This window comes from Thermomyces dupontii (assembly GCF_041956625.1).
Source record: "Thermomyces dupontii strain NRRL 2155 unplaced genomic scaffold VTN31scaffold_4, whole genome shotgun sequence".
NCBI classification, from domain to species: Eukaryota; Fungi; Ascomycota; class Eurotiomycetes; order Eurotiales; family Trichocomaceae; genus Thermomyces; species Thermomyces dupontii.
Genome location: NW_027192310.1, coordinates 728,615 through 744,449, shown reverse-complemented (window position 1 = coordinate 744,449; position 15,835 = coordinate 728,615). Strand labels below are relative to the sequence as shown.

The following is a 15,835-nucleotide window of genomic DNA, read 5'->3' as shown; positions in this document are numbered from 1 at the left end:
CCTGTCAGCCTACCTTAGATATAAACGACTTCGATTTCTCCTAGAATAACCAGGACTCGAGTTGGTCCTGCGACTATGGGGTCTGTACGAGGTCTTCCGTGCAGTAGCTGATTCAAGTGGCTTTGCTCGAGCGGACTGGTGAAGAGGACATGGTAACGATCGAGTCCTCTGCCACACATAAGAACATCTGAATCCAGATTTTTATGAATGCAGCAATTGGCTTGGCTTGCTGACGACCAATAATCAAGTACTGACTCCCGTTAGAACAGCTACGGGAGGAAGTGCACGACTCACCACTCGATGACCACCCCCAGATCTAGTTCTTTACAGCCGACTGTGCCCGACTCGCGCGATCCAGTCTTAACATGTCAAGGCATCAAAAAGGACGGCACGCCATGTCGCAACAGACGCGCAGCATCAGCTTCTTCGCGAGGGTCGACCCCGGCCAATGGAGGAGTCGAATCCCCATATTACTGCCATCACCATAAGGATCAGGCCCCGCAGAAAAATGGAATGCAAGCAAATGAGACAAGCGTGGATTCTCTAGGCTCGCAATTGGGCCGTTTAGCTGTCAATGACGAGAAAGAAAAGCGTACGGTTGGACAGCCGTCCACGCGAACGAAGAAGAACAGTCGCCCGGCCTGCTTCTGCTGTTTTGTCGTGCCGGATGAAGCGGAGCATCTGCCGCCTTCGAGGCCGACGCCCACAGTGCAGCGGCCGCCAGGGAAGGCGACAGCGGCTTTACGGCCGGGAGGGCCTTCCAGTGCAGAGAAAAAACGGCCCGAGGGTTCTTCTTCTGCCCCTCTCCCTCATGGAAAGGTTGAGTCTACGGGGAAACAACAACAATCAAACCAGCCGAATACATCGAGTAGACCCTCTCCATTTTCGTCATCGCAGCCGTCTCGGTTGGTCAGGGTGCCATTGATTCCGCCGCAATCATCACTCCAAACGGGCATTGACATATCCGAGAAACTGGCCGGAGCTGTCAATGCCAAAGACGAAGAAGGTTTCATCTATCTTCTGTGGGAGTTGCCCCTGAGTAAAGCCTCGGAACAGGGGCTGCTTCATGACATTGCAATGCATGCCTCGCCCTCGGCCGACAACCGACGCAGAGACATCCGTCAGAGCCTGAGCGTCAGGGACATCCAGACAAACCAGAACCCGCCAAAAATCCGTCTAAAGATCGGGTGTACAGTGAACGTGCCGGAACGGCTAGAGAGCCTGAGGCGACAATGCGGCCTGAATCTGGGAGTGGCTCGATGTTACCCGCATCTGCCTCAGCTTCAGCAACAGCCTTCATCATCAGCATCGCCATCATCATCTCCGCGGCGGTCCCCGGCACGTAGCAACGGCGACAGTCAAGCTCTGGCATCGGGCCGACGAGTCCGTCATTTTCGTGTCGTTGAGAAACTGATCCATCTGGAGCTCGACGAACAGCGTGTGCGGGACGAAGTTTGTAGCGGGTGTGGAAAATTGCACCGGGAATGGTTCGAGGTCGAAGCCACCCTCGACGCTCTTCGGCGAGTGGACGAATGCGTTCGGAAGTGGATTGCGTGGGCAGACGTCGCGGACGAGGCGAGGCCAACCTGTTTCGGGGACCTCGCGGGGAAGACGGTGCTGGTCAATCGATTTGGACTGTTGGAGTATGCTGATTGGATTCCGTCGAGCGCATGTAAAGAGTTTGTACAGCAGGCTCGGAGTCGACAATGACACGCTGGTTAACCTCAGCTGTCACTGAGAGTTTGAGTCAACATCGTGAACCAGAGGATTTGTACTACTCATCCAGTACAATTCCACGAATTGGTAACTGATCCGATGTAGCCTTTCAGCCAAAAGATGAAAATTCCCTGAGCACAACTCATTGAGAGCAACTGATCATACCATCATACTAGGCTACTCACTATCAAATACCTGTAGAGTACAATACCGAGAGATCAATCTCATTAAACCTCTGAGGGTTCTCAAGCTACTGAACTCCGTAATCTTCTTAGTCCTTTTCAATCCGAAAGCCGAAGATCTTCCTCAACCTCCTCTGCACTCGCCACAAACAGAGCCTTGAGCTGAGCAAATTCTCGGACGGTTTTACTGTACAAAGCAGACGACTACTAGTGTACTAGACGTGTACTCGTAATGCAATGCGAGACAGTGAGTCAAGGGGAGCTTTGAAGGTATTCTGTCCACCAGAGATCTGATTGGCCGTTTGATCTTGACTAGTTCCTCCTTGGCATCTTGGCAATCACATGCCATCCAAGCAAGATGAACGAACATCCTCAGCATTGGACGGAGTATTTACTCCTCCTGATCGATTATCTCATCCTTCATGAAAGCTCAAATCTCGATTATAAACTCGCAGGTCTTTTTCAATCATATCTGAGGTCACACAGCTCGAAAGGCATAGAAACATGGCGGGCATATCCGAATCCCCATCCCCAGAAACGCCACAGAATTACTACACAGACAGACTCCTCTCCCTCACCACGCCCATCCGCTCCGCATGGGACCGAATCGTACCATCTCCAGAACGGCGGTCGCGCCTAACTGAACTTGCGCGCACACACCCATTCCTCGCGACACTGCTCGTGTCGCAGATTGCCTTTGCCGGCCCACCGCTGCTCCTGTTCGCGTTTTTCATCGTCAATGTCCTCGCGTTTAGTCTTCTCTTTGCTGTGATTGCTGCGGTATCTGCCACAGTGCTTTGCGCAGGGTTTGCGCTGCTGATACTCGTTCCGACGTTGGTTGTCACAATGGTCATTGGTTTTGGGGTCTGGCTTTGGGCGTGGACATTGTACGGGATTGTCAGATTGGTCGGGGAGAGTTTAAACAGTGGTAGTAGTGGCGTGAGTCTGAATGTTGCGCTCAGCAAGGGCGACTCAGGGCAGCAAGTCAAGAGAGAGAGGAATTAGTACCATTCCATTGGCTTCATGGTCCAAGATTGTGAGTACAATATCGGAATTCGCGAGATTATTTTCATAGCAGTACTGGATGAACTGACTGTACTCAGGCATACCGGATATACTAATGGGACAGTCGTTGAGAGAAGAATCTAGTCCATTATACATGTTCATAAAGATCCATTTTACAATATTTACCACCCCCGCTTAGCCAACTTGTCTGTGTCGGACATCTGCGACACATTGATCCCAACCATGGGCTCCCCCAGGCCTTCACTGACCTGGGCCAGAATGGCCGGGTCCTTGTAATGCGTGACGGCCTGCACAATAGCTTTGGCGCGCTTCCGGGCGTCGCCAGACTTGAAGATTCCCGACCCGACGAAGACGCCGTCGCAGCCCAGCTGCATCATCAGCGCTGCATCTGCCGGGGTGGCGACGCCGCCCGCGGCGAAGTTGACAACGGGGAGACGACCCTTTTCAGCGGTCTCGCGCAAAAGCTCGTAAGGGGCACCCAGCTCGCGGGCATACGCGCCCAGCTCGGTCTCCGGGTCCGGCGAGCTGAGAAGGATGCCGCGTGCGCGCGCAATCTCCTCATTGACCGTGCGCATGTGTTTCACCGCCTCGACGACGTCGCCCGTGCCGGCCTCCCCCTTGGTGCGGATCATCGCAGCGCCCTCCGCAATGCGGCGCAGCGCCTCGCCGAGATTGCGGCAGCCGCAGACGAACGGAACTTTGAAGTCATGCTTCTTGACGTGGTATTTGTCGTCGGCGGGAGTCAGAACTTCGGATTCGTCGATATAGTCAACGCCGAGGGCCTGAAGAATCTACAATCCAGTTCAGCATGGTGCTCCGACCTCCACAATCCCCGCATGAGGGTACCAACCTGGCACTCCACAAAATGCCCAATACGGGCCTTTGCCATGACTGGAATGGTGACCGCATTCATGATCTCCTTGATCAGAGCAGGGTCCGACATGCGGGCGACACCCCCTTGGGCTCGGATATCGGCGGGGACTCGTTCGAGGGCCATGACGGCCACGGCGCCGGCTTCTTCAGCTATGCGTGCCTACAGGATCTCCGTGTTTAGGAACGAACTACCGCCAAATAAGAACCGCACAAAGGGACAATGATACCTGCTCTGCATTGACAACGTCCATGATCACGCCGCCCTTGAGCATTTGCGCCAAACCGGCCTTGACGACAAAGTCGCTCGAGCCTTTGCCGGCGCTATTTGCGCCATTGGTGGCAGCTCCGTTATTCGATTCAGAAGCCATGAGGATCGAAGAGAGGAATGCACAAATTGAATGACTTCAAGGAGTGTAGTAGAACGAGTGAAGAGAGAGAACGTTCCTTATTATTTAATACTCCGAAGAGATGAGTCACAGCAACAGATGATAAAAGTCTAGTAGTAGAGTCTAGCTTCACTGGACAGTGCTTCAATTCCAACACGATTGACACTGCCCCACTCAAGTGATTTTCGAGTTTCCCCTCGATTTAATTCGCATCGAACTTTCTGAATTTTCGTTCCTTTACGTTCATTTGCCACTTGAGCCGTCAATTCATTCCAATTGCCCCCGTTTCTCACCGGGAGCGGGCTTGGTCATTGGTGAACAACCCCGCGGGAACGGCAATAATTTTTTGACGCCTCAGGCCAAACTCCGAGGGAAAGCGGGCTCAAGCGAAAACGAATCGACCAATGAGAAACTTGCTCATCCACTGAAGTTCTCGACTCAACTGGCTCAACTGAGTCACTTTCAAAAGCTTCACCTGAAGCTTATCGACAACTGATAAGGCACGTGACTTTGAGCTCCATTGTGAAAATAATTACGAGTAGGTTAGCTGGCTAATCACGAGCTGACTCGTCCCTTTGTAGTTGAATGCCTCAGCCCTCAGGCAGGAACGCGTGCAGAAGAGCTACCGCTGCTTGACGTCATGACACCAGCACGGTCAACACAAACACATCTCGAAGGACTGTATTCGCTTCTACTGCGAGCTCGCTCTTCACATTTGCATGCCATAGCCATCAGGCATCGTAATAAACAAAATGGCGACATTCCTTCTCTCCCGCTCACTCCTCGTCACCGGCTCACTCACCTTTGGGCTCGGCCTGGGCCTCCTTCATTCTATGCGTGCACGGCCCATCCAATGCCAGTACACCGCACCATACTACAACCAACACGCCTCTCCCGAGACCGGCTGGTCATTAGCCAACGTCCCCGCGGCGGCGAAGCAGGGCCGCACAACCGTCCAACAACAACAACACCCAAAGGAAGGGGGATTTCTGACGGCATCGTTGATGCGGCAGGTGAGTTTGGGGAGTGTGCTGGGAGTTGTGGCCGGGTTGGGATTGAGGGTGTTTTCGAGGGCATTGGTGTTTTTTCAGGTGTGGGGATTGTGCTTGTTGAGGTAACCCTACCTTCATGAGCGATGGTAATTGGAGGGTTGGGGGGGGGTTGGGGGGTGAAGGAGTTCTGCTGACGATGTGTTATCTAGTGGGCTGCGTCAAAAGGATATCATTTGCTCCCGCTGAATCGATTGCAAAGATTGGTCAAGGGAGTCGACGTGAAGAGGGCCGTCACAGAGCATGTCCCGTTCAAGGCGAGCTTTGGCGCTACAATGGCCATGGCGGCGTTTGCACAGTTTTGAGCCAGAGTTCTGCTTGTTTCGTCTCAATGCCTAGATGCGATATTCGATGCAATATGGTCTCGACAAACTATATAATACATGGGGTATCTGAAATTTTAGATAAGTCAATGTCATTTCATGCCAGGACAAGTTCCTCCAGAACGCCCTCCATCTCCTCTCGCGACAACGGCACACTCAATGTCTCCGCCCCCGTCGCGTCGATGCGAGAGGTCACCATTTGATGATCGTGAAATTCCTTGAGCAACGTGCGGAACATCATTTCTGACGACGCAATAAATTCCTCCGACGCCTTTTGGTACAGCGTGCGGAACTCAATGCCCGTCTCCTCGTGATGATGCTGCCGCGTCTCGGCCACACCACGGTCTTCTTCGTCCGATATGTGTCCTCCATCGCCGGATTCCAACGAAAGAAGCTCCGTCAAGAGCAGACGGTACAGGTTCCGTGCATTCTCCGGCAAACTCTTCAGCACAAATGTAACGCCTTCCTTTCCGCCGACACGCTTGCCCTTCTTGCCCAGCAGCCCGTGCACTTCGTCGACCACGTCATACTCGCCGTCGTAGCCGGCAAACGTCGTGCAGTCGTGGAAGACAAAGTTGAACTGGTCCCGGAGACTCACGTCCCACATCGCCGCGAAATTGGGTGTGTCCACCGTCGCCAGCACGTTAACCGCGGGCAGTGCGGCCAGTCGTGCCAAATAAACCTGGACGGCGGCCCGTCGCAGTGGGGGTGCGTCAATGGAGTTGATCAGCACGGTGATTTTTGGCTGGCGGTCAGGATCCTGCGATTGTAAAGTCGACTGGAGCAGGTCCAAGACTTCTCCCGGCTGGGCACCCAGCTTTGATGGCGCGTCTTCTTCACCATCGCCGAGGACGGCGCTTGCCACCGTGGCGATGATCGAACGGACGGAGATATTTGGCGTGTAGCCGTTGACCATGACGATGGTCTGTGAAGGGGATCGTTGATGCAGCCAGTCTGCGAATTTCTGGACCAGCCGACGTTTCGATCCGTATCCATACAGACAGATGTTGAAGCCTTCATGAAATTCAAACCTCCACTGGGGAAAGGCTCGGTGATGTATGTCAAGGAGCAGCTCCTTTTCTTCTCTGAAAGGATCTTCATATAGCTTTAACAAGTCAAAGTACTCCTCGTGTGTAAGCAACGACACTTTGGACAACGTATTATTCGACGTTTGTGGCGGACCTGGACGGTTTTGGAAGAAGAAGCGTTCATGCGGAGGTATATCGCCTTCCGGCGTGGGCGACCGCTTGTTCTTTGCGCCTTTCGGGCGTCCCGCGCGCCGTTTCTTGGGCGGCTGGTCCGCCGGCGCAGGCTGTTCGCCATCTTGTTCGATTGTTGGCACCGCGTTGGCATCGTTTGGTTCTTCTACATCCTCTGCAGCGTCATCGTCACCTTCCTCCTCCAGGATCTCCTCTGCAAGCTTGTCCGCACCATCCCAGGCTTCATCGTCGCTCTGTTGCTCCAGTAGAACTCGCGCGCTCTTCCTCTTCGCTGACCGGTCTGCGTCTTTTGTGCGCGACGGAGTGCCCGTCGCTGGTTTCTTCTTCGCAGGGGTCGTGAACAATGACGCGGCTTTTTCCTTGCGCTGCGGAGTACGGAGTCCCGATGGCTGCAGGCCATTGATGGAGGATGCGGTCGGATTGGCACCGCCTCCTCGCGTGCGCTTCGAAGGAGTCACATTGGGGCTGCTGGTTTTGGCGTGACTCGTTGTTCGGACCGTCTTTTGTCTCTTGGGTGTTGAAACAGTTGGGCGTTCTTCGGCGTCGGTGTTGTCTGCGGGACCTGGTGGTTTGCGCTTCATGATTCCGGTGATACTCAACGTAGACGAGTTTTAAACTCTTCAGTTATCGACACGTCGCGTATCATGCTAGTTCTGGCTTTGAGGCAGCATTGAAGATGGGCTAGCTGAAAAGCTGGCGGCCTCGACACTCGGTCGAGCAGGCGGACTGCGGAGTCAACAAAGGCTGGACTCACGACTTGGGGATAAGCGCGTCCAACCAGAGTATTGAATTCGCTATGTACAGAGCCGTACAGCTGGCGTATAGTCGTTGAGTTGTCTGGATTTCATTGCGGAAGAATCATCGACAATGTTGCACTGGCGAATAATAGATTTCGACGCGCTTTTCTCGCCGACGCGAGGAACAAATCTGAGTTTTGGAGAACCATGAAAAGCAGAGATAACTCGCGACTCGCGAGAAATCGAGCGATTCGGAGAAACCAATATCGCTGTGACTCATCTCTTCCGCTAGAATTCTTAATCCTATACCAGGTCGACAGCCAGAGGGTCCCCTCTCACCGACTTCATTTTTTCCCTCACTCAATGGCTGCTCGCACCATGGTAGGACTTCTACGGCCTCGGCCAGCAGCAATTGCGGCCTCCTACATCCAGACTACTACTCCACGCCTGCAAATCCGCCTCTACTCCGTCCTCCACGACAGCACCATCCCCGAGTCCAAACGAAAATATGTCCCAGAGTCTGGCACCTATCCCAAAGGCTTCCGGGTGCAAGGGACGCACGTCGGCGTCAAGAGCTCCAACACCCGATTTCCGGACCTCGCGCTGATCACGTCGGAGAATCCCTGCAATGCGGCCGCGGTGTTCACCACCAACAAGTTCCAGGCGGCGCCCGTGCAGGTTAGCAAGGCGGTGCTGGACAAGCGCCGCGGCGAGGGGATCCAGTCAGTGGTGATCAATTCCGGGTGCGCGAATGCGGTGACAGGGAAAGGTGGGCTGGAGGATGCGTGGAGAATGAGCGCCAAGGTGGATGAATGTGCCGGGTTGGCAGAGCCCAGCACGCTGGTCATGAGTACGGGGGTCATTGGGCAGCGGTAAGATCGGAATCACCATCACACAGGTCGATAATTGAGAATAATTCTTCTGACGGAAGACAAGACTGCCCATTGACCGCATCACTGATAAGATCCCTTCGGCCTTCGCCAGTCGCGCCGACACCCATGCCGCCTGGTTGACCACGGCGCGCGCCATTTGCACGACGGATACCTTTCCAAAGCTGGTGTCGCGGACCTTCACGCTGCCGTCCTCGCCCGGCATCACCTACAGCCTCGCGGGCATGACCAAGGGCGCCGGCATGATCCATCCCAACATGGCGACACTGCTGGGCGTCCTCTGCACGGACGCTCCCATCGAGGCCGCCGCGCTGAAGCCGCTGCTCACGCATGCCGTCCCGCGCTCCTTCAACTCCATCTCCGTCGACGGCGACACCAGCACCAACGACACCATCGCGTTGCTCGCCAACGGCGCGGCAGGCGGCCGTCTCATCTCAGCTACGAACACGGCTGAAGACTACGCCGTACTGCAGGACGTCCTCACCAGCTTCGCACAGTCTCTCGCCCAACTCGTCGTCCGCGACGGCGAGGGTGCCACCAAGTTCGTCACCGTCCGCATCCAGAACTCGCCCGACTACGCCGCCGCGCGCCGCATCGCCGCGACAATTGCCCGCTCCCCTCTCGTCAAGACGGCCCTCTACGGCCGCGATGCGAACTGGGGGCGCATCCTATGCGCCATCGGCTACACAGAGGGCGTGCCCGACGGGGTGGTCGTGCCGGAGCGTACGAGCGTCAGTTTCCGGCCCGTCGATGGCTCGCCCGATTTGCGGCTGCTCGTGAACGGCGAGCCGGAGGTCGTCGACGAAACCCGTGCGAGCGCTATCTTGCAGCATGAGGATTTGGAGATCGTCGTGGATCTCGGCGGGGGTGCGCCGGGTAAGCTTGGAGGGGAGGAGGCCGTGTATTGGTTCTGCGACTTCAGCCACGAGTACGTGACGATCAATGGCGACTATCGGACATGATACTGTACGGCTCTCTTTCCGAAGCCTTTGCAAGTTGTGTAATGTGAGATGTTCATAAATACTCATAGATGTCTCTTTTTCTTTCTTCAGTACTGTACAATGGTCGTTCGATTCCTCCGTCCCTTTTCGTCTACGCTTCTCGATAACGAAAAAGTCGAATAAGGGGCAAAAGTAGTAGTTAGAACATCGCTGAAGGTCAAAACGATGAAAACAGATGTAGCCTTCCCCTATATCCCCCATGAACGATCCATGAATCAAAAACATGCAACGTAGGTCTTATACACCCCGGTTTAGTTCCCAGGAACAAGCCCCCTGAGGCCTTGGCCAAAGTCACCCTCTCGAGCCGCCATCTCAAAGTATCCGTAGATAATTCTGTGATGAGGTTAGCAACGACACACCAATATCGAGATCAGGAGACATACGTCACGGCAAGGAGGATACCAGTACCGCTCCCGAGCGCGCCCAGGAGGTCGGAAGCAACGGACAAAGCACCGATGCAGGCTCCGCCGAACGCCGCAGCGGTCGGAATGACCCGCTTGAGCTCCCTGTACATGCTCTGCTCACGATGTCCAGCCATGACCAGGCCCTGGTCCTTGAGCTGCTTGGCAACATCCCGAGGAGAGGAACCAGAGACCTCAATCCAGGTCTTGGAGAACAATGCACAGGCCACGAGCATAAAGGTGATGTAAACAACAGTATGCACGGGGTCCAGGAGAGCCTCCTTGAAGTTGAGCGGAGGCGACATGTAGTAGGCAATACCAGAGGCGGCATGCAGCTGAGCCGAGCCCTCACGGGGCTCCCAAACACCCAGGAGCCGGACCAGCAGATTGTCAGAGAAGCGCGAGTAAAGCATTTGGCTGATCAAGAAGACATTGGAGCACAACGCCGACTGGAGCATAATGGGCATATTCGAGGTGTAGAACAGACGGACAGGATAGGAGCCGCGCACGCCCCGCTGACGAGCAGACTTGACGGGGATCTCAACGCGGAAGCCCTGAAGATAGATGACAGCGGCGAACACCAGCAGAGTAGCCAGGAGATTCATGATGTTGGGAAGGCTTTGGCGGTAAAAGGCCTCCCGCAGAGCACGCTGCTTGTCGGGCCAGGTCAAGAGCAGGTGGAAGAGAGCGATGATGGCTCCCTCAAACTCGGGGCCACGGCCGGTGTTGATGGTAGTAGGAGAAAAGGCCTTCCAAACAATCGACTCGCAGATGTTGGTGGCAATAAACAGCGAAATACCGCTTCCAAGACCGTAGCCCTTCTGGAGCAGCTCATCCAGAAGAATGACAACCAGGCCCGCCACGACCAGCTGCACGATCAGGAGCACGCAAATACCGGCACCAAGATCACTAGGCTGACCATACAGACCAGTCAAGACATGCACGCAAGCCTGACCAAAGGAGAGGATGATCGCAAAGAGCTTCTGCGCTGTCTGGTACAATTCGCGGTCCGTCTTCAGATCCAGGTTGACATCGATCAGGTGGGTTCCGGCAAGCAGCTGATCAACGAAGTCGCGTTAGCCAATCTACCATCGCATTTGACTTCGCGCCAGCACACTTACCTGGAACACCATGCCGGAGGAGATAATTGGCGTGATACCCAATTCCATCAAGGTGCCGCGGTTACTCGCCAACATCATACGAAGCCAGTAGAGAGGGTCGGACGTATCCGACGAGACAATGCCATACAATGGCATTTGGCTCATGACCAGGAAGATCAGCAAGGTCAACTGATACCAGTGTCAGCGCGATTCGTGCTCGCCGAATGACAATGCGATCCGTACCCCCGTCCACATCAGCTTCTGGTTGAAAGGGACTTTGGTTTCCGGTGCTGCCACCTCCGGCAGGAGGGGCGTGAACGGTTTGATTAAATCCAGAAAACGGACTAAGAATCAATTCGAGTCAGTCTCCCGATTATCTTGCGCATGAAGGCAGAATTGGCCACGGTTGCGACAGTGTCGTGAGCAAACACAGGGACTTACGGCCGCTCATTGTAGGGACCCGGAACGAAGCATAGAAGAAAGAAAAAGAATAAAGGAGCGAGACCAATCAAAGTCAAATTAAATAAGAAAGGGAAGAAGAGAAAAAGGGGTGAAGCTGCTGTGCTTGGGGAGAGACGGGATGCTTCTGAGGTCGCCGCTGAAAGGTCGAGTTGGTGTCTTGCTGGCCTCTTTCCTGTTGGAGAATGGCGCTTTACCTTTTTGAGCATATGAGCACCTATCGTAAAGCTCCGGACCAAAACAGCACGGCCAACTCCGTTCACAATCGAAGTTCTCTACAACATACAACAATAGTTAACACTTGTACAGTCCATGAATCTACTCCATGTATAGGCTCCTGTATGTCTGCCAGCCAGGTTCCCGGTAATGCTGATCGTAAACTGTTTAGAAAGAAACTGAAATGAACCACTGTTTCCCTCTATGGGTATCGCTCATCAAATAGTACTAACGCCAGGGTCCCCCAAGTGTGTTGCTCTTTCACGACGTGTAAGCGAAGCCTGTGCCACGGCATTTGATCCAGTACTGCCGCACAATATCGTTGGTAGCGGTTGCCCCGCGCGCCTTGAGCAGCATTTCCAGAAACCGTTCTTTCTCCTTGTCCGGGTTGTCGTCCTGACGAGGGCCAGGAAGAGAGGCAAGGGCACTTGCTAGATGAGGACGAGCCACACCCTGGTGTTTGGAAAGGATTTTCTTCAACACGTCCGTCAAGTGATTGATATCGGACCGTGCACAACCACCGCTTAGCTGCGTCATCAACACAGTGCACAACGCAGGCAGACAATGCGAGACCGCTTCTGAAACTGTGCTGGAGGTGTTCGGTGGGATACTGAGCACGGCTGTCCAGAACTGAGCAGCTGCGCGGAGTGGAAGAGGCTCTGGGCCGCGGAGCATCTGGATGGCGTACTCCAGAATGGTCTGCAGGACTGGCGGAGGCTCCGACTGCGATGGCACTATAGTCAGATGTGGTGGCGGAGGGCTGGTGAGGGAGAAGAGCACATTTTGGTATTTCAGGAGCAAGCGGGTGAGAAATCCTAGGCCGCTGCTAGAGATCTCTGGGTCGCTCTGATTTGGATTGCTCATCATCCACACGAAGGCTTGGTAGACGTGGATGATCAGAAGCCCAGCTTCTTCTGTGATGTCCCTCGCGTTGGCTTGGTGGGAGGCAAGAAACGCCGACGCAGTACCCATAACAACATCAGCCGCTCCGACCGCGTTCAGCGGGAGACGGGTAAGAAGCAAGGTGACATCCCGCGGTGGAAGGACAAACGGCCCGGTCTTTTCCGTGAAGCCGGCCTTGAGGATCTCGCAGATCCCGTGTGCGATGTCAATGGTGATGGAAAAGTGCTCCGCGAACCAATGTAGGAATTGAATCAAGTTCCGCTGAAAGCGATTCGACATCCAGAAAGAGTTATCGGTGGCAGCAGTATCATTCCCCTCATCCAAGTCAACGACTGTGTCAGAATCCGCACGCCAACCGCGCCCAATTCCGGCAATTCCCAGCAAAGCAATGTGTCCATGAGTTCCCATGGTATCATAGTCTTGGCTGACCGCGGCATTCTGCTGCGCAGTTATGGCCCGACTAATGAACGGGCTGCTGAGGCGCTCCAGATGAGCTGCCTTCTCTTCATTGGTAGTCGGCAGAGCCTGAATGACAGCCGCAACTCCCTCTACAACCCGTTCGAGGCTCTGAGCTGTTGCCAAGGGAGATTGCTGGAATCTGTCCAGCAGGTTGAGGAACACCGGGAGTTCTGAAGACAGCGATCCCCTGCAGGTTTTGCAGAGACTGCTAATTGATCTCGACGCCGTGGCTGTGCAACTAGGGACTTCCAGCGACGAGAACAGGAACGTCAGTACACGGGGGATGAGATTGATGTTTTGCTTGAAGATGGTCTCAAATCGACCAAGCATCTCCACGAGAGAATGGCGGACCTTGGAGGAGATCTCCAGGCCAGTGCAAATGGCGTCGAACTTTGGGTGGCTAAAGACGGCGATCAGATGCTGAGATGCTCGATCGTTGCCGTCAATTGCCTCCGAGAGTTGCCCGAGGCAAAAGATGACGACTTCGAACATCTTCCAATCGTCACTCTCCAAGGCAAGCCGGGCGCGCTCCTGGAACATTTGAATCAACTCATCACCCAAGATCGGATACACTGCGAGCAGGAGGTCCTGGGAGTTTCGTCGGAAGGCGTGGAACTCGGCACGTTCGTCGTCATTCCATCCTGCCGTTTCTTCCTTCGGTGGGTGAACAAGCCGATCGAGACAGTTGAGGACAACTTTTGCCAAAATCTGACGTGCATGCTGCAGCTGATCTTCCTCAGTCTCATCCGGTGTCATTTCCTGGACATCATCGGCAGCCTGCGCCCACCAATCTAAAAGCATAGGAGCAAGTCGATCCTCTACACCTGGATAGCCGGGTGCACGGAACATGCTATCCAGGTAAGAGAGGAGCACTTCTAACTGGCCCTTGTCCAAGGTTCCAAGGAGAAGTGGCTCCCGGCGGAAAGCGCAGAAGCCTAGCACAAGTTCCATGAACGTCATCACGTCATCCTCGAAGTCGCCCTCAACATGGCGAACAACGAAGCTTCTCCCAGAATCGCTTGAGATGTAACTCATGATTGCCTCGAGATGAGTGTCTTTTAAAAGCGAGTCGCCGTTTTCGAGAAGGTCCGTCAGGATTTCAGATGCTACAGTAGTGAGACCATTCACTGGAAGGCATTGAACCACTCTTTCCAAGGTGTTCGAGAGATCTTGCGGTCCAAGAGAGTCTCGGATCTGAACTGTAGCCCGGACATCCAGCCAAGCCTGCACTAGAATGTCAGGAGACTTAGATCAAATGTAATTGCCAGGAATCACTTACTCGGTAGCTCTCGAGAGCTTGCACACCCACACCCATATCGCCGCTGGGCTGTGCCGCCATAACCTGGCCCAGCACGTGTCTAAGCACAAATTCGCAGAGACAGAAAGCATCTCTGACATTGTCCGATATGGCACTACAGACCGTCAGTACTGCGATCCTCGGACAGCGCACCACTCTCAAACTTACTTCCCAACAGTTTGGTTGCAGTTCTTCACTGCTTCCGTGGCCATGGTTGTGGAGAACTCGAGCAATGCTTGAATCTGTTTCTCATTCAGGTTCGACAAGGCGCCCTCGAAGCCGGCGGCAAGATACTGCTCGTTGGGCACCCCATCACAGTTGCTGAGCGACACAGCCACGTCCCAGATTGCACGCTTCCAGATTCCATTCTTGTAAAAGAAGGCGATCAGGGCAGATGTCAACTTGCGGATCACCAGAAGCTGTTCGCCGTCATTGACCAAGCTCACAAAACGCTGCATCAAACGGTCCTTGAGCTCCTCACGTCCAGATTCAGACAGATCATTCCTTTGATCAAAGAGAAAACATCAGGACCGGAATACGTTCAAGGTAAAAGGACCAAGATACCACATACCAACTCTGATTGATCTTCACAGTGAATGTCAAGGCCCCAAAGAATCGTTGATTGGTGTCGCTTGCTTCCAGCAGACCATCTGCCACCTGCCATCCTTCAGGACGACGCTGAACAGCCTGAAGCAAGGCCTGCACATATTTGATCTCCTCAGGAGTGTGATCACAGGGGTTGTATAATTTGGTCACCAGCTGCAAATGTGTCAACAATGTTATGTTGTCCCTTGTTTTCACGTGATCAATACAATACATACCTCCTTTGTCTGCCCTAGCAAAACATTGGGATCCGACGAAAGGACCTCTGACGCTGAAGGCTGCCTCGCAAGGTCCATCCTTGCAGGCTTCAGACGCAGATCGACTGTGGAGGGGCCTTTGGCTGATAAGAGACGATTGATGATTCAATAATGATCACGTGCTGATTAGGAAAACACGCTAAACGCAGATAGGAAAGAGGGGATGTGAGATGGTGATGAAAGGGAAGGCGGTGAGGAAAAAGATTGTGTGCCTGGCAGAAATGGCTAACCTTAAGAGGCAAGTATAATGTGCCAATACGAGTACACTTTTGGAGTATATATACAAATAAAGAATAGTGAGTAACATTATATCACGTGATTAAAGTTCTGTTCTCAATGTGGCATGTAAATGCACATGTGAGCGAAGAAAAATGATGCGCACTGAGACAGAGATCAGCTAGGAGCGGTATTGAAGCGCTGCTTCACACGGTGCAAAATGCTGTTCCGACTGTTAAGCTTAGACAGGAGGTACTTAATGCTCGTTATTCTCCCTAACATCATCCCAAACACGTTGGCAACCTTTGCCGCTGATGTCTTATCTGAGTTTTATCGGAGTAGAACGATGCCCAAGTTTTCCAGCTGCATGTAGACCAACCCACTCGTCATCCCCCACCATTATTATTACGCATCTCGCCTTTATTGCGGCGCTTCTCTAGTTTTCTTGTAGCGTCTTAGTCCATGCTCTTCAGCCGGCCGTGGTTCCGCCTGCAGCATATCGCATCTTTACGATCGATTCC

General features: G+C 53.8%; 8 protein-coding genes across 8 annotated transcripts; 4 read left to right on the top strand and 4 right to left on the bottom strand.

Moving 5' to 3' along the window:
- Window positions 1-300: 300 nt before the first annotated feature.
- On the top strand, window positions 301-1,710 carry VTN31DRAFT_4768 (uncharacterized protein; the record flags this gene model as incomplete). The annotated part of the gene is made up of 1 exon (XM_069405192.1): window positions 301-1,710. The coding sequence occupies one exon, from the start codon at window positions 301-303 to the stop codon at window positions 1,708-1,710; it is 1,410 nt and encodes a 469-aa protein (XP_069260281.1).
- A 692-nt stretch (window positions 1,711-2,402) lies between these two features.
- VTN31DRAFT_4767 (uncharacterized protein) lies at window positions 2,403-2,903 on the top strand (the record flags this gene model as incomplete). The annotated part of the gene is made up of 1 exon (XM_069405191.1): window positions 2,403-2,903. The coding sequence occupies one exon, from the start codon at window positions 2,403-2,405 to the stop codon at window positions 2,901-2,903; it is 501 nt and encodes a 166-aa protein (XP_069260280.1).
- A 182-nt stretch (window positions 2,904-3,085) lies between these two features.
- On the bottom strand, window positions 3,086-4,165 carry VTN31DRAFT_4766 (uncharacterized protein; the record flags this gene model as incomplete). The annotated part of the gene is made up of 3 exons (XM_069405190.1): window positions 3,086-3,715; window positions 3,775-3,957; window positions 4,025-4,165. 3 exons carry the CDS (start codon window positions 4,163-4,165, stop codon window positions 3,086-3,088), a joined length of 954 nt encoding a protein of 317 aa, XP_069260279.1.
- An 871-nt stretch (window positions 4,166-5,036) lies between these two features.
- On the top strand, window positions 5,037-5,537 carry VTN31DRAFT_4765 (uncharacterized protein; the record flags this gene model as incomplete). The annotated part of the gene is made up of 2 exons (XM_069405189.1): window positions 5,037-5,297; window positions 5,385-5,537. The coding sequence occupies 2 exons, from the start codon at window positions 5,037-5,039 to the stop codon at window positions 5,535-5,537; spliced, it is 414 nt and encodes a 137-aa protein (XP_069260278.1).
- Window positions 5,538-5,652: 115 nt separating this feature from the next.
- VTN31DRAFT_4764 (uncharacterized protein) lies at window positions 5,653-7,356 on the bottom strand (the record flags this gene model as incomplete). Its single annotated transcript, XM_069405188.1, has 1 exon — window positions 5,653-7,356. One exon carries the CDS (start codon window positions 7,354-7,356, stop codon window positions 5,653-5,655), a length of 1,704 nt encoding a protein of 567 aa, XP_069260277.1.
- Window positions 7,357-7,875: 519 nt separating this feature from the next.
- VTN31DRAFT_4763 (uncharacterized protein) lies at window positions 7,876-9,364 on the top strand (the record flags this gene model as incomplete). Its single annotated transcript, XM_069405187.1, has 2 exons — window positions 7,876-8,384; window positions 8,449-9,364. The coding sequence occupies 2 exons, from the start codon at window positions 7,876-7,878 to the stop codon at window positions 9,362-9,364; spliced, it is 1,425 nt and encodes a 474-aa protein (XP_069260276.1).
- A 290-nt stretch (window positions 9,365-9,654) lies between these two features.
- On the bottom strand, window positions 9,655-11,355 carry VTN31DRAFT_4762 (uncharacterized protein; the record flags this gene model as incomplete). Its single annotated transcript, XM_069405186.1, has 5 exons — window positions 9,655-9,736; window positions 9,787-10,862; window positions 10,926-11,093; window positions 11,148-11,248; window positions 11,346-11,355. The coding sequence occupies 5 exons, from the start codon at window positions 11,353-11,355 to the stop codon at window positions 9,655-9,657; spliced, it is 1,437 nt and encodes a 478-aa protein (XP_069260275.1).
- Window positions 11,356-11,840: 485 nt separating this feature from the next.
- On the bottom strand, window positions 11,841-15,137 carry VTN31DRAFT_4761 (uncharacterized protein; the record flags this gene model as incomplete). The annotated part of the gene is made up of 5 exons (XM_069405185.1): window positions 11,841-14,165; window positions 14,221-14,353; window positions 14,407-14,742; window positions 14,810-14,997; window positions 15,060-15,137. The coding sequence occupies 5 exons, from the start codon at window positions 15,135-15,137 to the stop codon at window positions 11,841-11,843; spliced, it is 3,060 nt and encodes a 1,019-aa protein (XP_069260274.1).
- Window positions 15,138-15,835: the final 698 nt, after the last annotated feature.